At 41.9% G+C, this 23414-nt stretch overlaps 1 protein-coding gene across 7 annotated transcripts in view; it reads left to right on the top strand.

Moving 5' to 3' along the window:
- ptprua (protein tyrosine phosphatase receptor type Ua) overlaps window positions 1-23414 on the top strand; it is a 202609-nt gene that overhangs the window by 47674 nt on the left and 131521 nt on the right. For 6 of the 7 annotated variants that reach the window (XM_020707228.3, XM_020707227.3, XM_078955331.1 and 3 more), the window contains exon 2: window positions 4548-4676. In XM_020707228.3, coding sequence (XP_020562887.2) covers window positions 4548-4676 — 129 coding nt within the window. Of the gene's footprint in view, window positions 1-2416; window positions 2505-4547; window positions 4677-23414 lie in introns of those variants that run through there. The other variant, XM_078955332.1, reaches the window with a different exon arrangement.

The following is a 23414-nucleotide window of genomic DNA, read 5'->3' as shown; positions in this document are numbered from 1 at the left end:
ATGGGTGAAGGGAAAATCACACTTTAATGATTCCTACATGACTTTTAGAGTACAAATAAAGTTTAAATCAGCTGTAAATATTTTACAGAGACTAAACTGCAGGCTAAGAAAAAAAATGGGGGTAGTGGTTGTCTGAATCTGTCACTTCTATGGCAACCACTCTCGCCAATGCGGAGTAAGTTTGTTGGAAGGCCACACCCCTACCGCTGAAATCAGGCTCAGGAGAATCTGTCAATAAAACTTTTCAAACGTTGTATGTGATTGGCCTGTTTTTAACTTGAATAATTTGCGATAAAAAGGTAATTCTGACAAATATAAAAACTGAGTAACAGCTGTTTATTTCTCAATAGAAGTGTGTGGGTCCAGAGGGTCCAATTCTTATATATAGTCAATGGATCCAGCTGGTCTGTGAACATACCGCCTGACGTTAAACCGAAAAGTGATCTAAAAAGGTTGGGGATTTCTGTGGACTGTAAGTTTCTCTGTCTACCTGCCCATAATATTTACGAAGCCGTTTTTAGAAATCAAATACTAACCAAACTCGTTCCTTTAAAAAAACTAGAAGCAGGGAGCCTCTTAAACAACACTGAGTCTGCATTAATGAGATCCTCTCTGCCTCTTTAAGCCTCTGCAGCAATTTTTTTCCCTTTCTTTTTTCTCCTTAAATCCTCCCCGTACCGCACTGGGATTAGTTCTCTGATCAACAGTCACATATGAAATTAGCAGGAAAAGAAGCATCTGCTAATATGGGATCTGCTGCTTTAGCGCCGCAGCATTAGCCAGATCTGACTATGAGCCTCTGGCTTTGGCTCAGGGGTAACCAGATAATTTAATATCTGCTTATAAGAAGAAAAGCGATAAAGAGCCCCCGCCCCCGGAATTAAAAAAAGAAAAAAAAGAAACGGTTTAGAATTTGAAGTGAAGAGATGTTGGAACCTGAGGAGCTTTAAAGGAGCAGATCTTTTTGTTTTGGAGGACCCTTGTGTCTTCGGTACCGTCCAATCACAGCCCTCCTCCGGTCAGACGGCCCGTTTAGAGGGGAAGTTGCTCGCTAAGAGCGACGGAGGCTTCAAAGAAAAAGTGCTAATGATGGAAATCGAAAACTCGGCTGAGGGTGACATTTCCTTTTGGAGCCTGAGGGCTCTCCAGTGAAGGCTTCTCATGCCCCCCCCCATGCCGTCCCCCACCCCTTCCGCCACTTGGCCCTCTCCTACACAACAAGCGGCTCCTCACGCAGGAGGCAATTAAAACTCTGATCTGCTTACACATCCGGAAACACTCGGCTCGGCTGCAGGCAGTGGAGGTGGTGCTGATGTGGGGGGGCAGCGATACTCATCTGGGATGTGGGAGGAGCCAAAGTGATCAGTCTTACCAATTTCCCGGGACACACGGCCCTCCGGCTGTGCATTATTTGACAAAGCAGATGGAGATTCTTCACCAGACGATGTGCAGCAGGAAGCCAGACGGGATGATATCCGGCAGAACCTGGCACGGTGCTGTCAGACCCAACATCCGACGGCACTTCCTGTGTGTGGCATCTTCTTCCATGTTTCTGTTCTCCCACATGGATTTGTCTCAATCCGCAGTAATCTCAGGAGGAAGAAGCTAATCTATTTTTTTGGGAAAAGTGTCTACTCTAAAACCCAGTTAACTACGAAACCATGAGATCAAAAATTGCGACATGTTCCGTCTCATGTCAGCAGAACTTGAAGTACAGCCGCATCTCCTGGATGGAGCTGCATTTTAGAAATGATGCAAATAAACTTTTATTAAGTTAACTGATATTAAAATTGTAAATAGTGTCATGAGCAAGTGGAGCCAAAAATACTTAAGAAGAATTACGTTTTTTTTGGGGGGGGGGGCTAGCATGTTCTTGTTGGATCTTTCTGATAGTGGAGTACATGTATGAATTAAGCATAAAAATTCAACTTCTGAGGGAGGGGAAGGAGTGATGGTGGTGTTGCTCCATGTCAACAGTCATACCCACATGTCAGAGGTGAATTTTTAATGAACAACTGCTGCTCTACACAAACTATGTCCTAGAGAACAACAACGTTTTGTTTTTTTGGCTTAAAAAAAAACAAAATCTTTTACAAAAGACCAAGATAATCGGTGAAAAGATGATCGGAGTGAGACTTTAACGATGGAACAAACGAAAATGGTGAAATCCACATTCAGCTAAAGTCCTGCTGAAATAGAAAGGTCTTCAGGTTGCTGGATTTGCTTGGAAAGCTCCATCCAAAATGTATGTGGGGGACAACCAATATAACCTGACCTGATGATCTAAGAGGACGAAGAAGTCTGTCGGAGGAGCTCGGACATAACCAGGAGCATGACCGTAGAGACCCCTAAGAGGGAGAAATTTATGCTTAGAATTTAATTCTAAATGAACTGCAGTGTTTTAAGTAAAAATAACCCAGGCCTCGACTTGTAGATGTGACCAAGTCACTCATACTACCAAGGATCTGAAGGCTGGACTGGATGGATGCTCCACAGGAACCAATGTGAGGACAGATCAGCATCAAGCATCAGATAGTGACTTTAGACAGAAGCTCAGGTTACAAACATGATTCCATCATGGTTTGGAATGATACCTTTCTTCTGAAAAGGCATGTTCCTTCACTCAGACTGGGTGATAGAGATCAGAAGAGTTTCAGGCATCTCACATTCATGTGTAGCTTTGCACATTTTAAGACTGTTTTTAGCCTCAAATTACAAAACGTCCATTGCACGTGCGTTCCAACCAATTGTACTTTGACCAATCAGAGACTCGGATTTGGTAACAACGTATGGATGGAATCCCCTTTAATACACAGAAGTGCCAACAGTTTGAAAATTGATCATGTAGGTAAAATGAACAATTGTGGTTTGTGCCCAGCTGGAATCATATGACACCAAGTCTTTCATCTTTTGGGAAAAAAAAGCCTGGAGTGAGATTTGCGGGATTTGCATCGCTTCAACATTTCACACTAAGCCTCTTCCAAATGTAGATGGCGGGCATGCGCTGGTAAACAGTAGAAAAAAAAAAAGATAGAAGCCTCTCTGCGTCTCCAGTATGAACACCATGGGCCAAATGCGCATTCAAGAACCAGCGTTTGGCATGTTTGTAAATCTTGGACGTTGAGCTTTATGAGACTCAACTTTATGAAGCTGAGGGCCTCATGGTAGAGCCCCTCTCACAGAGACAGACTGCTGGTTTGTGGGTGTGGAAGGGACCCCATTACTTCATTTGTCTGTGTTTCTTTTGAGTATTCTGACCAGACCAAAATGAGTCGGCTTGTTTTTGGCCCATCTGTACAGTTTTTTTTTTTTTTTTTTGGGGGGGGGGGGGGGGGGGGGGGGGTTATGCTGTAAAAGCCTGAAGTCCATGTTAAAATAGCCGAGCAGTGAATGTGACCATTAGACAGCAGACAGGGTCAGGTCACCTTCACAGACTGAGTGCCGGGGTGTTGTTGTCCTTCATCGGTCTGAAGACCCTAGCTGTTCTGCTGCCCATTATCTCCAGCTTCCTGGTGACCTGTGGCTCTGGGGTCATTTTTGCACCACAGGGCTAATTGCACCAAATGGTGGCAGGTTTTTAAGGGAATGGACGGACTGTGCTGTAGAGCTGCAGCTGGAATTTACCATTGAGCCACAAATATTTCATGTATTAAGGGAATTACACCAGAGGGTGTGTGTTTTTCTGCTTTGTGCAGACAGCATGAAGCTCTAGTAGTGTTCTAGTGTATTTTTTCCCACTTTTTACATTTTAAAGTCATTTTGTGTCATTATATACATAGCCCAAATCCAGCCCTATGTACTGTACATAATAGGGCTGCACAGGGACAGCCTTACAGCAAGAAGGCTCGTTCAAGTACGAGCCGGGAACCATCTGGTTATCCCTGTGGAGTTTGCATGTTCTCCCCATGCATGCGCGGGTCCCCTCGGGAGACTCCGGCTTCCTCCCACCGTCCAAAAACATGCTTCATAGGTTAATTGGTTACTCTAAATTGTCCCTAGGTGTGAATGTGAGTGTGAATGGGTGTGTGAAATGTGTGACCCTGCGACAGACTGGTGACCTGTCCAGGATGTCTCCTGCCTTCGCCCACGAGTGGCCAGGATAGGCTCCGGCAACCCTGTGACCCCAAAAGGGACAATACAGGTTTAGTAGATTATTGATTGAATATTTACATAATTATGTGTAATAGTCTTGTTTTACTTTCATCAGGTTGTGTTAGTGTTTAACAATATATCAGTTGGTGTTTTTTCCCTGATTTCAACATAAATATTTAGCTCTATCCTGCAGAATTTTATCTTTTGTTTCCTGCTACGGTCACTTGAATATAATGAATAACAAGGAACTTTAAACCGAATTTTCCTAAAATGATCCATGCTAACTGGAATCTTTTGTCCTTTTTGGAAAAATAGCAGCTGAAGGTTAGCTCTGTATTGTCTAAAAACCTTCAAAAAATCTGCTTTGATCACCTTGATCTCCTTTGCAGAACGAGAAAACTCTATTCTGCTTGTTTTTTGGTTCTAATTTGGCTCCTTTCCTTTTCTGTCTCCAGCCGGCTGCAGCTTTGACTCGGACTCGGACCCGGGCCTTTGCGAATACCGACAGGGTCAGGAGGACGACTTTGACTGGCAGCTCATCAGAACCTACAACTGGCCACACCCAACCACGGATCTGCTACAAGGTGACCCTGAGTGTACCTCTTTGAAAGTTTAAAATGTTAAAAAAGAAGAAGAAGATTTTGGTTTTAGCTCCAAAATTCACGTCTAGGGAAAGGAAAGGAAAGTCAGCTGTGACATGTCGTCCAGCCCGGACACACTTGCTTTAGTGTATGCATGTGTGTGTGGGGGAATGTACACATACACATACACACACACACACACACACACACACACAAAGCAGTTGGTCAGACTGATCAGCTCGCTGTCGAGCAACAGGTGGAAATATGCTGAAACACGTTTTCATTGCAGTATGGGGTTACATGGAGCTGTTGCTCGTTTTTTTAAGCTGTTTTTATTTTTGTTTTCAGTGTATTTTTTGACTTGAAGCTCTAACCACATATGGTTGTTGTGTGGTTTTGCTCAAAGATACCAACCTATTCCTTTTTTCCACAATCCTCTGCAGTATAAAGACCCTTGTGTTTGCATAAACCAGCATAGCCCCCTCACATTATGCTCCCTCCACCATGTTTGACCATGACCACCATGTGTTTCTAAGGCTGAAAGTCTCCTCCTTCCAAATGCTTAACATTATTACGCGGAAGGTGGAACTTCCAGAGACCTTTGCCTTGTTTCCTATGCAATCCTGCGCCTGTGTAACACTCCCCCCTGCCCCCGTCTCTCAAGTGGAATGCCTGGTATGCCCCCCCCCCCCCCCCCCCCTTTAAGATTAACAACTATGATGTGTCAGCATTTTGCACGATAGGATCAGATCGTCCAGAGAAGTCAAAGCGGAATGCTCCTGTCCAGCAGTACACCAGCACTCCTCATGTGAGACTGAGACTGCATATGTGCAACGAAACGGCTGCAACAACACTGTTGGAAGTTGTACCAGGTAGTTGTATGTGAGTTTCCTCTGAGTCAGACCCCACCTGGAGCTGAGAAGATTTTTTTGATCAGTATTTCAGCGATTTGAAAGAGCGACTCGTGGAGTCACAGCTTCCTTCCTCTACAGAGCGGCATCACTCCAGGCTGCTGGATATTAATGCGTGCACAGAGATTTACGCCAAACAGTCGTATCAACTCTTTTTCCAATCACCGCCTGCCTTGACAGCCCATTTTCCTTACTCTGCCCCCCTCTCCCTCCATGTTTAACTTTGTCATGCATCAACATGAGTGGACGGCATCCAATCCACACTGACATTTTACATCCTGTTTGTTTAAGGCGGCCGTTTTTCTCCACGCGGCCGCCGCCGCCAGCTTGCTGAAATGATGGCGCTTGTGGAAGGAGGTTTCATCATTCACTCATAGCTATCAAGAACTCATTCTGCTGTTCCAGGCCGGGGTCTCCAGAGACCCAGCAGCACTGCTGAGGAACGCGGTGGGATTGGTGGAGTCTAGCATGGGTCATTGCTGATTACGCTTCCTGGTTTTCTTTAGGGACCGGCAGAGCCTCAGAGGCTGCTTTTTATCTTTTTCCTGCCACTATTGAGAAGGATGAGCTCAGATGGCTCGGATGTTAGTCCCAGCCGCGACTTGACGTCATACTCACAATATCTGTGTGAGATCGTATTACTAGACCAACTTCTGCTAAGACCCATTGGGCTTCATGCATTAAGCACCAGCAGTGTGACTGAGAGCCACACAACCCCACACAGACAGGAAAAGGGGCTTGAACTTGTTTGTTCTGACAGACTTTCAGACAAAAGCGCCATCACTTCATTGAGATTAGCTAACAAAATATCTTATTTACAGTAGTCCTGTGCCATGACGGGGTTCACCTTTTGCAATCTCACTGGTTTTTGGATTTTTTGGATCAATTTTACTTTTCTTTTCTTTCTACTTTGTATTGTGTTCTGCATCCGGATTGTCTGTGGAGAATTGTCAATCAATCTTCAATCCCCTTTACAGAATGCATTCACCTTGTGAAATATATATAATTATACCACGATCCGGGTGATCTCTCGATTCTGATGGGTGTGGATTAAAAAGTGATAATCAACAGTAATAACTAGACTGGGACTCTTCAGGTTTCAAGTGTTTCTGACCTTTTAAGTCTTTTTTTGGAGCAGAGTGTAGTGGAAAAGCCCCACTGAAAAAGTATTTTTTCTGCCATCTTGCATGAAAATCTTGCAGTTCTACTATGCAGCTTTAATGAAAACTTCTCAGGAGCCGATACAATGCCGGTCGTTTAATGCTGCTCCACAGCGAAGGCCTTGCAGTATAGATCCACATGCAAGGCCAATCCTCCTTCCCCCGGCTCGTTCAAATGCAGTGATGAGCTCTGTAACAGTCTCCTATGGGAAACTTTAGAGCAGACAGAGAAACACCAACCTGAGGAAGCAGAAATATTCCATTATGAGAATCCAAAACAGAAAAAAACAATATTTTTCTGTAAGGCAAGAATGGAAAAGTTGCTTTTGTTCATGTGTGGCACAAACAAACAGCTCCTTGTGTTCTCCTGTTTCTGTGTCGTTATCTTCATCCTCTACCCTTAGAACTAGAAGCTGTTTTTCTGGATTCACTTTATGTCTGGTGGGACCGTCAAGTTCCGCCTGCAGTCTTTAGCATCATGTAGTTCGGAGCGACCATTACCCCCCCTGAATGCCGAACTTTGACGGGTATTTTGCTAAGGTCAGTGGAGGCGTGGCCTTCAAAAGATTTTCCTTAAAGATGGATTGATTTGCTGTCTGGCCATGGAATTGGCCATGCAGGAATGGAAACATAGAACCAGTCGGTAAACCAGGGAGTAAACTTTATCTGTTGTTTTTGGAGACCCAGTGGTAAAGAAACATCTGTCAAAGCTTCTATTTTATTCTGGGGCTAAAGGAAAAAATTAAGCAAGGTCAGACTTTTTCTGGGCTTTGCTTCATTTTCCAGAGGCCTTTTAGAAGCACTATAGATGCCACCAAAGAGACAACAGCTCCAGTCATTACGGCAACTCCATGGTGTGGATCTGCTTTTGCCAGCGGGACTTTACCCCCTTTACATTTGTAAATGTGTGTGTTCGTACTATCTGCCTGGAAAACAGCGGTTTGACAGAAAACCTCTCAGCTGGTCTACTGATAACGGAATTAAAGGTTCAAAATGGGAATCGAACTGTAGCCTTTATTGGAAAATTCACAGGAAATTACCTGGATCTTACCGTCATCGTACGTAGCTATGTACACACCAGGCACATGACGTGCGTTCTTGAACACTCGTTTAGCATACGGTGTTCAGACTGGACTGTCGCTACCCGATACTAGCGCATGTACCTACATTTGTAAGAGGCTTGGTGCCAAATGTTTGATGTAGTGCAAAGTCTTGTGATTCTTACTCCAGGCTTTTTCTTTCACAGCTCTATTCTGATATATAAAAGACTTGGTGTCATATAACTCCATCCAGGCACAAACCGCCATTATTTATTTCTCATCCATGAACAATTTTCACAGGGTTGGCACTTCCGTGAACTAAATGGGGTGCCATCTTTTCATCCTTACAAAATCTTAGTCCCTGATTAGACACAGTTAAACTTGCTTTAACAGTCAATGGCGTTCAATGGCCGCATAAAGCCCAAAGGTCAGTTTTATAGTCATGCAAAAGCAAGAAGTCAATACTTATATTTAAATGTAAACTTATGTGCTTCAGAGCTTACCCACATGAAGAAATATGTTTTGAAGCGGATCACCCTATCAGTGGAGGGATACCCAGCCTTAAGTGGCTTCGGTTCCTTAAAAAAACAAGTTTGGACCCACTACAGCTCCCAATGCCCCCACAATTAGAGCAAAAGGGAGGAACCAGAGGGGTAGGGAAGCAACTTGGATTCGACTCTTCGTAGGAAGTGGTCGCTTGAACAAGCGTTACTGAGGGCAGTGTGAACCTAGCAAATCCCGCCAGCTGCTGTAACTGGATAAAGCTACAGATGTAAACTGTTTCTGGGCAACCATAGGAGATGTGGCTGATTTGTCTTGGTCTTATAGCCCATCATATCATATTTGTTTTGTAGAAAAGTCATCAACTCTTAACATCAGCAGCCAACCAGAAGAGGTTACAGTTTCTTCCTGCTTTCATCAGTAAAGGAGAGGAACTCGGCTGCAGGTCATCTTAGCTGATGTTTTGTTAACCGTATATGTCATTATATGGTAGTAATGAAAGAGGAAATCAATTTGTAGTTGTGTTTGTATTTATTTATTCTAAAGTAGCTGTGTGTACATTTTTAACGCACTCAATAAAATCAATAAAGGCCAGTGAAAGTGCAACAGAAACAAGGATGAAAACATCTCAAAAGTGAGGTTCCAATGTTTTAGACACATTTTTCTACAGCGCAAACCCAAATCCACCTACCACCATCTACGCACATCAACGATTGTTGAACGCAAGAAACACTTCTCATTTGCATGTATCACAAAAAACAAGCATTTCGTTCGTGGAAAATGAGCAAAATATACACAGTGGCTGTGTGACACAGCCTTTAGTCACAACAAGCCTAAAATATGCAGGCTGTCTGGAGGGCAAAAGAGGGGCAAGGGCATAGACCGCTTAGTGAGCCTGTAGAGTGAAAATATTCATGCACAGGTTTCTCTACGAACATGTCACAGGCGACAGGTCATAGCAAAAACTTATTCAACACCACGTTTCATCTGAACATAATGTGCGTGTCAAGTTTCAAACTTAATTCATGGCACAGACGCAATCAGATGTCCAGTGGCGCGTTTTGAGTGTTGGGGGTGGGATGGCGGTCTGGCGTTTGGGTGTCACAGCACAGTGTTTTTCAGAGTTAAAATATCTAAACTTAGTCAAAAAAGACAAGACGTCAACCAATCAGAAACTAAACTTTGATCTGTGTCGTTGAGCCCAAAACCAACATGGAGGAGAATCTTAATGTGGCTACATGAGCCTGAAGGGAACTGCAATCTGATCTGATCTGATCTTTTCTAAGACCCGAACAACCCAACAACAAGCACATACGGTCAACCCCCCATGTGACTAAGGCTTGAAGTGGTACGTTTACTTAATGGGTTTGTTGAAGGGATTTCTTTTTTCCTCTAGATGCAGCTTCCTGCTTCTTCTGTGACGGCTGTCATGTTCGTGATGGATGGAAACTGCTCTGTGCTTTTGCTGCATCTTTGAATCCGTGCTCCAACCATCTTGGCTTAAGCTGCATGTTTTCCGTCCTAACATTTTCACCATAATAAAAGCCTTTAAAGCTCATCCAGACGCAACATTTTCCATCCGAATGGCTCATTTACATATTGAAAATGAGTGCTTTCAAATTTTTTTTACGTTTGTTATTGACATTTAAATTATTTTGTAAGTGCCAAATTAAAAATGGATTATGAAATTAACCAAAGTATTTTACATTTTAATTTTGTATAATTGCCGTCATTTCTCTGTCATTAGCAGCAAGCATGCGTGTTCCAATGCAACACAAACACAATAGCATTTAAATGAGTTTACAGTGATGATGGACGTCTTTGAATGGATGGCTGAGCTCCATTGTAAGGTTAATAGAGAATTATTCAATCTGCCTGTTTTCACACGTCCTCCTCTGTGTCTTTTCACTGTTTTCCATCCATTCCCTCAAGTTCCGCTTTCATGGACTTATTTCATCTTCTTTTCTCACCCCTCCACCTCCCATCCTTCAGGTGCCGACCGGCTGCCTTCAGGAAACATTTCCATATCCGCTCCATGCAAATGTCCCCGCTGTCAGTGTAATTGATATATTTTGTATTAAAGGTTCAGACTTAGAGAGTCATTTGCACATAATGGGGCTTATAAGTGATGTAATATTGAAAGCCCAGGGCTGCGCACAAGAGGGATGAGCTCGCAAGACTAATGACCGCTTCAATAAAACAGTAAGACTTTGCAGCCGGATCAGAACCTCTACAGCTGCCGCGGGAAGGGTAAAGGCTTCAAACTTTGCTGACTTCTTCTACTCTTTCAAACAAATGGAGAGCACAGGTGAGAGCAAGGGAAAGCTTAAGCTTTAGTAACAACTGCCTTTATAGGTGGATATGGGGTATCTGTGGACAAAAAATGGGCAAACCTGCAAGGGCCATATCAAGGTCGTAGACCGCCCGATGATCCAGTGGGGGTAAAATCTTCAAGCTAATTTTTCTCTTCAGGTATGCTAAGTGCGATAGGTCAAAGTGCACAATTGCACAACTCGCAAAATTGTTGTATATTTGCAGACTCCTGCGTAGAGCCTGACTTTTAGAAATAAGGAAATTAGACAATCAGAGCGTAGTTTCTTTGGGCATCCTACAGACGTCTTACTGAGTCTTTGATTCACCTCCACACCACATGCCTGCAGAATTCACGTGCACAGTCTGTAAGGGGCCAGTACTCCCACCTTTCTGACAACTAGAATGTGGCATTGTGGCATAGGGGCACCGTAAGATCACCAATATGTCGTAAGTGCATGTAGCTTACATTAGCCTTGAGAAATACTACAATATAATGGTAAATGGTGTATACCTTCTGCTAACTTGCTTAAAGGCTTCTCTACAACCATCTATTGGCCCGGCAACCCACAACCTACAACACCCGTACGGGTCCTCCCCCGTGCAGGTGCATTTTAATGGGTGATGGGAGTTATCAATCTCCAACAAGAAAGTTTTAATGTTTTTCGCAAATTAATTTTGTTTTGATCATATTTCTTCAAACTCAACATGGGTCCAGAACCTTAGCAAAGGGGGAAGCAAAAGGCACACTTAAGATCTTCTTTATCCCTTTCAAGCTCCCTCAGATTCCTGCTTCTTCTTCCCCTTTTTCCTCACGTTTAAGGTTTCCTTTAGAAACCTTGGACTCTTTAAGATCCAAATCCATCACAATTTGTTTGTTCTTTTGTTCCTTTTTTATGGTGTTCTTCTTCCTTCTGTGTCTTTTAGTCTTTCCATCTCCAGTCATGGGCGATCTCACAGAGTTTTGGCCACATTTAGAAGCTCTGAAGTATTCTCCAACACTTTCTGTTGTTTCAGCAGGAAACACCTTGAGCGTTCACACCTGCATTACGACGTGTGATGCATATTTGATTTTTTTTAACTCTTCTTTGCAGCTGTGGACTCCTAAAATATCACAACATATACAGCTGAAAAAAAGCAATTCCACCTTAAAATGGGTCAAAGATGCTTCACTGTTGTGCAGAAACCTCATTCTCCACCCGAGGCTCAAAGTGACTGAAGCTTGTTGTATGCTTTTGCGCCCATGTCCCATGCTGCAGATTAATGCTCTTTGGGATGACAAGGGGTGGTTATCGGACGGAGAACAGGCAGCCAGTTCCTGCCACGGTCAGCCCCCGCCACATTGGTATTGGTCTTCTTTAGCGCCCCTTTCTTCTTTGCCTCTTTGCTCTTAGACGTCATTCATCTCAGCCGTGCTGAAAGTGGAAGTTCGCCGCACAGAAAATTTAAATTACTTGTGCGGAAGATACTACAAACTCAAAGTGGTAAAGATTAAAACGTCAAAGGAATTTTTTCTTTTTCTTTTTTATTCTCAGCCTTTTGCACCATCTAGGTTTTGGCTGATGGAGGGAAGAAAAGATTATGAAGATTCTCTTAAAGCTCGAAGCGCTGGCTTTGCCTCCCTGGTGTGTTGAGTTTATTAGGTTTGAGTGCACATTGTGAATTCTTATGGCTACATAAAGTTAAATGAAGCTCATCTCTGCTAACTGACACCACTCTTTTCACAGAATCAAACCCAGGCAAAGGCAAACTGCCAGCGCAGCTGGGATTTGATCAATAACAGAGCTCATTTGAATGTATTCAGACAATAAAATAAAAAGGTATGCATCCATCATCTACACCCATCGCCCCCTCCGTGAGCACATGGAGAGGGCGCTCGCTCTACCTGACGGTGTTATAGGCACCACGACAATCTTCCAAACGTCCATGTTAGCTCTGAAGCCAACATTTATGTCAGCCTCTTTGGTCTCTTTTTGCTCCGTACAAAATATAAAGTTGAACACGATAAACTGGTAAAAGTGTTGCAATCTGCTCTTTCAGATTTTTGAGTTCCCCAGAAATAAAAGGGTATGTAACTTTTTTTCACCTGTCATAGATTTAATGAAATGCTTAAATGAATGCTTTGAAACAAAGGAAAAGAAAAACAGAGAGAGAAGAAGAAAATAAGAACTACCATGGAACTACAAATAAATTCTATTCTTTTTTTACATTTATTTAGATTTAATCAATATTTTTGCATTTTTTAATCTCTGCATGCCCTTCTTCTTCTTCCTCCAGCACATTTAGTTTAAATCAAGGTCTTTAGCAGGTTGATCCATCTTTTTTCTCTTTTTTTTCATTTCCTGCTTCTGGTCTCACTGTTGTGTTTTTGTCAGCGACGTTTTAATCAAACTCTGCCCCTTGAGCAAGGCTTCACTCCACCCTCCACTCCTGAAGCCAACCAGGAAGCACTAACTTTCATCTGGACACACGTGAACATCAGGAGGAAATTTTGATTTTTATCTTGGCAACATGTGGCTCTATTCCACCCAAAAAGCACAAACTGACCAATAAATCTTTTTTGTGTGGAAATTTTACAATCAAATACCTTTAAATTTTCAGTTCATGAGAATCTACGATAAGCTTTGGGGAAACTATTGAAAAAATGAATTTAGGAAATAAAAAAGCTTGAGATCTGATGAGCAATGTTGACTCAAATTCAGATGTTTTCTTTTTTTGTTGCTTAATAAACCAGTCTGACTGTTCTCATCTGAGAACTTTTCCGTGTTTAAAGTCTCGCAGCGTTGGAGTCTTCCCGCGAGCTGCATCCGCTGTTGTGCTGGACGAAGGCGTTCTTGGCTTTCTTCTGGCGCATCTTAATGTTGATCTGAACTGACGTGTTGCTTGAAACACCCGGCAGAGAAAGAGGCAGAAAGGCAAACTTCAAATCTCCTCCAAAACAGCCAGGATCTGCCTGCTGTGGGCTGCAGCTCCCACAAAGCACTGAGGGAGGCGTTGATTGGAGCGCCCACACTGGCGCGCTCTTTCTGTGCAAAGCTGTGGGCTTAGCTGCATCCCAGCTGCTGCTGTGCAGGCTTTACTTCAGACCCCAGTGAAACACCAGCAGAAGGTCACGACCTGCAAAACTGCCTTCAGCTAAGATGAGTTTTGCTTTTCTGACTTCATCTTCCTCGCATAGACAACATTTTAAAAAATTAAACATAAAAAATAAAACCCAGAAGCATCTGGCTCCTGGCTAGCCTCTTTGTTTTCCTTGTTTAGGAAAGTGAAGAAAAGTTCCCACAAAACTAATTAAGTTTGAGATTTCCCTCTTTGAGCTCCGCTTCTACACTGTTTTAATTGGATGTGGATGGGCCAGTGCTCTCCGGAGTTGGATCTGACACTCCCAGACCATCAGAGAGGGTGAGGGGTTTCTGTGCGATGGCACAACCAGATTTGGAGAGTTTATTTCCCCAAACAGGACGGTAATTAATTGGACAAAAGGCTTTTGAAATCCTTTTTACCACGGTCCATAACCATCCTCATCCTGGGAATCAGGCCATTCAAAGCTTTAAAAAAGGTCCACACCTGAGTCAGACGTCCTCCTGTATTTTCTTCCTCGGTCTGTCTTCCACCATATAAATGATCAGGAGCTTAAAATTCAAACGTTTCTTCACCTAAAGCTACATTCCGTTTTTGTGTGTGTATTTTTCTCCCTTCAAGTCACTTTTGAATAACACATGAGGCATTACTCCTAAGGTCATGTAACAAATGAGTGTTCATTAGAGCAGGTCTGTCCTCCTTTTACTTTCTGCCTCTCCTCAGTGGGAATCAGAGCTGTGTGTGCACTAAAGCTAAAAGATAAGGGACATTTCATTTGTATGCTAAAACAGTGAAAGGTCACAAAGTCTCAGAGACTCAGAGTACTGCAGAGATACAGTATTTAGAGAAAATGATCAAATGATCAAAATCATTGATTTTGCACCTTTTTGTTTAGTTGTGATGTCATTTTTATAAGAGCTTCACTTGCTTTTAAAAAAAAAACTGTTATTGTACAAACAGATTACTACGACGGAGTATTAGGGCCACCAAAAAAATAAAAAATAAAATTACGAGTTTTTATCTCGTAAATTTAGGAGATAAAAACTCGTAAATTTATGAGAAAAAACTTGTAATTTTACAAGATTTTAAGTCGTAAATTTATGAGAAAAAAACTCGTAAATTTTCGATATTAAGTGGAAGTGAGCATGCAGAGCAGCAGGTGAACGCCGCGCAGCAACAGAGTAGACCGGCTAATCTCAGTTGAACAGGTGAGCTGAATGAGCTTCAACGTTCCAAATATCTGGAAGCTCATTTGTTTGATTTACAATTTATTCAAGTTTCATTTATTGATGGTTGGTTTGCAGGATCCCTGCAGCCCGATGAAGCCATCGGTGTCCCTGCAGCTTTCCACTTCAATCCGTTCTTCCTCCACCAAAAACAAGATCTCTACGTTTGTGTGACGCTTCCGTCTGAGGAGGAGGATCACTTTTTGGCATTTTCAACGTTCTAGTGCAAATATAATAGACTATTTTCATTCATCTTTGTTGTTAAATGATATAACGGGACGTTTACTTCCGCATTGGTGTTCGGATCTGATGACAGGTGACAGATGAACTTCAGGGTTTGTGAATGAAAAGGAGAATAAAAGCTGCAGCGATCCTCTGCACCCAAACGTCTCTCTGACTGAGCTCCTTATTTTACATATGAAACTCCGCTTTACTGACACTGAACCCCGGAAAACCGGCTCCACTGACAATAATCTGATTTTAAGTCGCCAAAGGTTCAGAATCTCTTTGTTTTAAACCTATAATAAACCTGGAAATAAAGCTTCACAAAAGGCTCCACATCTTTCATCTTCAAGTGATGCTCCGATAAACGGACAACTTCGGTGTTTTCTCCTTGTTAATCTCTGACTTTTTTCTCGTAAATTTACGAGATAAAATGTCGTAATTTTACTTTTTTTTTTGGTGGCCCTAAAACTCCGTCGTAGATTACTGCAACACCTTTACTCCAAAATCTATTTTTAAATTTTTTTTTATGAAAATCTATTAGAATTTTCTGCTTTCTGCATATGGATTGCAGATAAATTGATCCATGTACGTCTTTATTTTCCTCGTCTGAGCTGGCATCTGGCTCAGAACTGTACGGCTCCAATATTGTTCACCGTTTATGTTGCACTGGTTGTGGGTATGAGGGGCTGTGAGGTAGCAGGAGAGCATGTAAACAGAGAGCACTCAGTTATGGGTGACAGAATTGGGGGGGCGGGGTTGCTCTGTGCCGACATCCTGCCCTCTACTCAGAGGTGATTTTCTAATATCTATTGCCGCTCTGCAGAAACTATGCCCTGGAAAACTACAGTTTTTTTAGTCTTGGCTGAAAATGCCATAATCATAATTAAAAGCGCGCTTTGAAGATGGATCAAAAGATGATCTGAGAGAGACTTTTAAGTAAAAGTCTTGCAGTCCTATCTTCTGATTACTACGGAGCCCTTGTCCTGACATTAAGATATTAAAATATATCTTGTTCCCACAGATTAATATCTCGTTCGTACAAAATACTATTCCGTTCCCACAAGATACTATTGCGTTCCCTTGAAATAATTAATCCGTTCGAACGCAATAATTATTCACGTCATAAGTCATTCACGCGGACATGCTCTCTGTACGCTGGCAAAAGCCACTTTCAGCGGTAACTTCCGTGTCTCTGTGACCCACATTCGTTCAAAAAAGGAACATGAAAAACAAAATGATCACTTTATTACTGTCTCAATGAATATAAGAAATATATCAAAAGATTTATGATAACTAGGCTGCTTTGTCATACGATAGCTCCTGCTAGGCTACTACTAGCTCCGCCGCAGAGCTCTTTGATGTATGCCGGCATTTGGGCAACTGGCTGGTCGGTTGACAGACAGACAGCTAATATTGTAGTTTAGGGTCGAAAAGGAATAATAATATTCAGGACTTGTCTTTTATTAACTTTAGCAGTCAGTCGCTTTACAGTCGAAGGCTATTAGGCTACATGCTAACTAACTAGCCGATCATTTATCCTGTTAATTTACGTCATAGATTTACAGCAGATACCTTCACATTTCTGTCTGTGTGTGTCTCATTACATTGCATTGAAGACACGGAGGATGTTTAGAGAACAGATTTATTTATTTTAAAAAGCACAAAAGCACACCAGAGTTCACCTGCAAGTAAATACTGACACTCATGTCATACAGACCCATATGTCTCAGGGTCACAATTGTTTACTTGTTTGGTCCAAATCACAGTTCAAGTAACATTCCACAACTGTCAAACCAAGAATACCACAAGAAGAAACCAGATCTGGATCAGGACAGAACTTGCCAGAGGGAATGCTCCATTACTGGATCAGTTTTTAACCTAAATTGAAATTGAGAATGCCTCCTTTCAGCATCTACCTGTCTCCAATTTTTTTTAAAACGTTTGCTTGATTGCTGCCAGTGCTTTCTGCACCTCTGCAAAGCCCTTCCAAATTGCTCTGACTATTAAAGCTGCTGTACAAATAAAGTTGCTTTTCTATAGCGAAGGAGGGAGCTGTTTCCACAAGAGATCTGGCTAGCTGAAGCTAGGATAGCTGAAGGCTCCCCGTTACTAAAAAATCAAATACCAGCAATGTTCGCTCCTGACTTTAGGATCAGTTCGGCTGAAGTCATCCGGGCACTGCAGCAATTGGAAAGAGTTTCCTGTAGTCAAAAACTTTCTGCATTCAAGAGATGGTTTGGCAGAAAGAACCAACTCTGCTGTTGTCTCAGAAAGAAAAATAGAGACTGATTGTTGGATCAGATAAGAATCATCACATAATCAACACACAAATCAGGGAAAAAAATGCTCCAATCATCTCCAGGCATTAATTTCATGATGTGAATATCTCATTGCTATGAGCGTTTTGCGACGATCATTTATGAATCCACTGTGTTCTGAAGATGAAAACGTTGATGGTTTATTAAAAAATTAACTGAAATACATTTTTTTGGCAAATTCAATTCAGTTCAATTTTAGTTGTGTCGCCCAAATTCACAACAACAGTCGTCTCAATGGGCTTTGTACCGGTAATTGTAAAGTAAACGTAAATTTCGAAAGGATCATGAACTCATAGAATTCAATAGGAAAATTATAAACTGAACTAACTACAGACTAAACTAAACTGGACATCCTGCCCTTAGACCCTCCTTCTCTGGAAGGAAAAACTCCTAAAAAAAAAGGGTTCTGGAAAAAACGAAGAAACCTCAGGGGTGTCCACATGTAGGAGGGATCCTCCCCCAGGACGGACAGGTGATGTACCAGAACTCTTAGAGAAGAATTAACTTATCTAACTCTACAACTACATGTTTGAATAGTCGAGCAGATGGCCTTCATCCACATGGAGTTGGGGAACGGCTTGGGGCACGAGACGAGCCGGAGACAGGATCCACAGCCAGGTGTAGAAGCAGTAGTAGAGACGAGCCAGAAACGAGGTACACGGTCAGGAGCACGGATGAGCAAACTGGAATCTGAAATCACTCCCACTCACCTGGGGTGGAGTGGGAATCGCACAGCACCAAACAGAGGCATGGAGAACTAAATGATGAATAATGATCAAGAATAGAGAAGAGAGGAAGGGTAGAAATAGATGAGAAAAGAGGACAGAACCCCAGTGCACCATAGCTACTCCAGCTTTAAACTTCCAGCAACCAATTGTTATTAAGTTTAATTCTAACATGTTAACAGTAATTTAAATATCATCTGAATACTAGCTAGTCTGGCAATAAGCCTGTCCAAAGAGGAATGTTTTAAGCCTAACTCTTACATGAGCTGGGAGCTTGTTCCATAAAACAGGGGCTTGGTGGCTAAACACTCTACCCTCCAACTGTACTTTTATAAATTCTATGAACCACAAGCAGTCCTGCATTTTGTCAGCAAAGTGTTCTGTTTGGTTGGTAAGGCACAATGAGGTCTTTGATATAGGATGGGGTCATACCATGCAAGGCCCTATAGGTTAACAGGAGGATCTTGAACTTGATTCTAGAATCAACTGGGAGCAAATGAAGTGAAACTAACACAGGAGTGATGTGTTTTAATGATTCTGACAAGGCTAACACTTCTGTTGTGGCTAACATGTAGTTTTCTACAAGCTAGTTTTAGAGTTATCGTTAATAAAGTCTGACTGACTGATAGCCTTATCTCTAGGGTACACGAACAAAGCTGTCCTTCGCCAAAATTTAGCCTCAAACCTTGTGGAAGAAACCATATGTTCATATTTTCATGCATTGGATGTCTTCTCTGTGTGTCATTAAGCTGTAATACATTGACGAGAAAAAGAGCGAGAGAAGGGTTGAATAAAAAAAAATCTCTACCCCCCCCCCCTCATACAAGCTTGAAGAAATCCACCAAATATGAAAATCCTCAGAGTTTCCAAGACTGGTATCAGATTTCTTAGCTTTGTCTGTCCTGGCTCTGCCGTCTTTGCTTCTCATTTGTGGATTTTTGAGCTTTATCAGAACTCCATTTTCATCAGTCTCAGTGCTGCAAAAGAAGCAAACAAAAAGAATGGTTTGAGAATAATACTTTCTCTGGATCCAGAGGCTTTGTGTGAGGAACGATCAGGATGTTTGGAGTGAGCAGCTGTCTGTGAAAACACGACAATATATTTAGGCTTACCAAAACAACACATTCAGCTGCAAAAGAGGAGAAAATAAAAGCTCCATAATGAAAGACAATTGAAAAACTTCATTAAATGTGCTGTCTATAGTTCTAAACCTAAAGGAAGTGGTGCAGGAAGGCTGGAAACACAATAAACTCCCATCTTTTTCTGTCCACAAACCTGAGATGAGTCATTCAGTGGCCAAATACTGGAAATGAAGGTCAGAAGCAAACCCGTTATGCCGCCTGCAGCCCCCTGAGCTGCTCTGATTAACACAACATTATACAGCACATAACATTAACTGGAATATCAAAGGAATTAAAACTGGAGAACTTCTAAGAGGCTTTACTTTGCATACTGACTGGAGCATTTACTTCAAAGTGCCTGGCAGTGACAGTGCAGACCTGCTCTGTCTGTTCAGCACTTAGTTGAATGTGCTTGCACTTGTTAGCATTTGTTAATCAACACTTCACAAAAGAGCAAAGCCAACGCAAAATACCATTAGTTCTGCTGTATTTGTTCACACGCTGCAGCGCTGCATGGCACAATCTAAACCTGAGGCGCCACTTAATGAAAAGTCAAGAATCCTGAAGCGCTCGTTCTGACGAGCGCCGGGTCATTGACATTTGCATGTGCTCACATGACAGCTGGTTAGTTGTTTTGGGCCACACCTTTGAAGCAGTGGTTACAAAAACAGCTTAGTTTCCTGTTTCTTTGCCAGCGGTGAACTCAAAGTCGAGAAAAAAAATCTTTTTTAGCCTTTCGGTAAAATAATTAGTAACAAAAATCAAACATATTTCTTTAGTTGATGGCTCATAAGGACTGCCAACACTTGCACAAACGACGTAACACACAAACGTATTCATTAACAAAACATTGCATAACATTTGATAATAACACACAAACCCCATGTTCAAAAAATATTTCAACATCGTCCCATCGGCTGTTGGAACGGAAGAAAGTTACTTGGATGACGTCTCGTGGATCCAAAGGTCTAAGTCAAATGCACCCATATGGAGGTTGACCCGTACAGGTGCTGCAGGTCTTCGGGCTGTCCAGGCCTATATAAGGTTGAAGATGGGAGCGACTGCTTTTTAAGGGGAGTACAGGTGTGTCTTGCAGTTCCCTTGAGACTCATGGGGCCACCTTAAGCAAGAAATATGGAATGTACCATTATCGTGCATGGGGTAGGTGTATCGTGAAGTATTCTTAAGGCTAATGTAAGTTGCATGCATTTATCAGGAACGGGTGATCCTGTCATATGATGTTCTTACGCCTAGTAGTTTATTAGGTGCGTGTACTGTTTCTTTACTTACCGTGTGTAAATGCTGCATGCACAAGTGAGCAGGTGATATGTAAGTGCCTGTATGGACTTCCATAAGATGCTCACACAAACTAGGCTCTGATTGTTTGATTTCCTCTTGAATAGCACTAACATTGTGCAGGTTTTGAGGGGTCATCTACTTCACCCTTACTCACCTTTGTGAGTTGTATAGGTGTTTGCCACGACCAGAAAATGTGCATGACCAAGTTCCCTCTACAGGTTTACCAAGTGATGTACGTCTTTGATATTTCTTGAGGGCCACCTGCGTGCCCTTTATATGTTTGTCCATTTTTCACCTGCCCGTATCTACCCGTAAAAGCAATTGTGACTAAGGTTTAAAGCAAACATAGAGATTTGCATCTGGTGAGACTGCTAGAAAGACTGCTATTTGGACTCAGTAAAGGTTCTTTAAAGCAGCTGCAGTTCGTCCATTATGGTCTTTATTGCCATAAAGAAAAGTAGCTTCTCGGCCAGCAGTGTCCTACACGTCGTTTCCTTGCAGATGTTCCTTCCCATTAATAGCAAACAACTGGGATTGCGCTTTGTTGTTCACATGTAATTGTAGTCACTTAAGAAGTAACACTGGAAAACTGACATTGTCAGGATACATTAAGCCTGTATAAGGCTTTTACTTTGATGTTTAATGCAAAATTTCCAGCAGTCTACCTGCTATTGCAGAATCTCTTTACCTAATATCGAATTCTACCCTTATTAAGCAAAAAGTGTCACAGTCTGAATACAAATCCAAATAGTTGAAATACAGCATCAAACTAAAAAAAAAAAAACCTTCTGATGCAGTTTTACGAAGATATCCCATTGGGGCTTTTATTTTTAAAGATTTAACTACAGCACTGATCAAACAGAAGCTTACTATGACATCTGCATGTTGTGGAGCTATTGTTGCATCAGTGAACACATTAGAAAAGTTAAAAAGTTCATGCGTCTTGATGCTGCTCTGCAGCTTCACAGCACATCCTGGGTTTTAACCAGCTGTCTTTGCGATTGTGTTTATGCATTAAAATCATTTTCGTCCCAATCATTCCATCGCTTTTGGTCCCTGTTTGAGTGGGATGCTACCAGGATTGCATTACCTTTAAGTTGTCCTGATTCCCCCAAAGCACAAAGAAAGCCACACTACCAGATGGAACCAGACGATGTGCAGAAACCACCAGAGGTGCAGCTAATTTTACTTAACTTTGGCAAGAGCTCCCTAAGGTGGAACCTTTCCCTCACTAACCTCTTCCGCTATTCCTTTTTGGTTGAAATCAAACGCTCAAGACGAAATTAGGGTTCACCTCCAAAACAGACAACTGAATCAGGTTTAGTGGAACCTGCCCCACATTGATGCAATAAAAGAAATGTGGAGTGGAAGAGGAGAAAAGGGCGTCTGCAGTGAGATGAGATCATGTGACAGTTGATTATGCAGATGAGGAAAGTAGGTGACTCCTAAACTCTGAGCGTTTTCCAATTCATCACTGTCGAGTTAGGCTTTTTATGTGTGTGTGTGTGTGTGTGTGTGTGTGTTAATAATGGGCCAGTGGAGCCACCAGCTCTGATTGATCACCCTCCTGCCCACGGCGGAAGCCCGTTGCTAGGGCACATGGCGATGCCGGCAGGTGCCTTAGAGTTTTGATTAAAGCAGCTGCGACCACGAAGACGAAGGCACTGAAAGCTGCACCTCCCTAGTCTCTGCCCGTCACTCCCTTATAAATCTTCCCCCCTTGTTGTTTTTTTTAACTTTTCCTTCTATCCCCACGTCTTTCTAAATCTGTCTCGTCTTTGACCCACCTGCTTTTCCCGTCCTTCGTCGTTTCTTGACTTCTACCTACTTTTGCTCCACAGAGTTCATCTTCTGCTGTGTTTGTGTTCTAGCGACAGTAAAACGCCTCATTTTCCGTCGTTCTCTGTTTTGTAAACCACACGTTTCCTTTTTTCATATGTACTTTCATATTTAATTGATGCCCATCTGTGTCTCATCTGTAACATCCCAAACAGCTGTTTCCTTTCAAAAGAGCCTTTTAAAAAAGTTCTTAATTTGCCTGAAAGGAATTAAAAAAGAAAAAAACACTTTAATTGGTCAGACTTTGTAGTTCTCCATGTATACAGAGGGCTCATTTTCACACACATGTGTGTAGATCCGTGTGTATGTGGTAGATGAATTTCTTTATTCGTTACAAAAACAAAAGTCATTTAAAGTAAAAAGTTATATATTATGGAATTATTAATTCTAATGTGAAAAACATTAAGAAATGATAACTTTGTGCACCTTGTGACAATCGATTGGATTTGACTGATCTATAGTTTAGGGATTTTTCAAAGAACCGGTAGATATTTAATGTTTTAACCTTTGCAAAGGGCTGAACTTTCTACACATGTGAGCAATAAACGACTAGGTTACGCTGATGCCCTCACATTGGTTTTAACATTTTTCCTCCAGGTACCAGTTTAGTTTGGATTCTAAATAATGTCTTTTACACCACATACTTATTTAAAGTCTTTTAGAAGACAGCCATACTACTGGAAGTAGTGACTTCTTATAGTTGGAGATAGCTTTCAGGTGGAAGTACACATACTAATGTAATCCACTTTAATTAATGCCGGGATTTATGATCACCTAAAACAAAAACATAGTTATTCAAGTTGCTTTGCAGATGTTAACCCTTAAAAGGCCCACTCCAATGAAAATTGTGCCTTTAATGTTTTTACATTTTCTTGTACCGTTTTTGTCACAGTGAACAAAATTGTATAAAGGAAATTAAGCTTAAAATTGCTTTTCTGAGTATTTCTTTGTTTAAATTTGTTGTGAATCAGGAGCCACAAAAAAT

This window comes from Oryzias latipes, chromosome 11 (assembly GCF_053564925.1).
Source record: "Oryzias latipes strain Hd-rR chromosome 11, Olatipes_Hd-rR_3.1".
NCBI lineage: Eukaryota > Metazoa > Chordata > Actinopteri > Beloniformes > Adrianichthyidae > Oryzias > Oryzias latipes.
The sequence above is the reverse complement of the archived record's forward strand: the minus strand, read 5'-3'. Positions and strand labels throughout refer to the sequence as shown.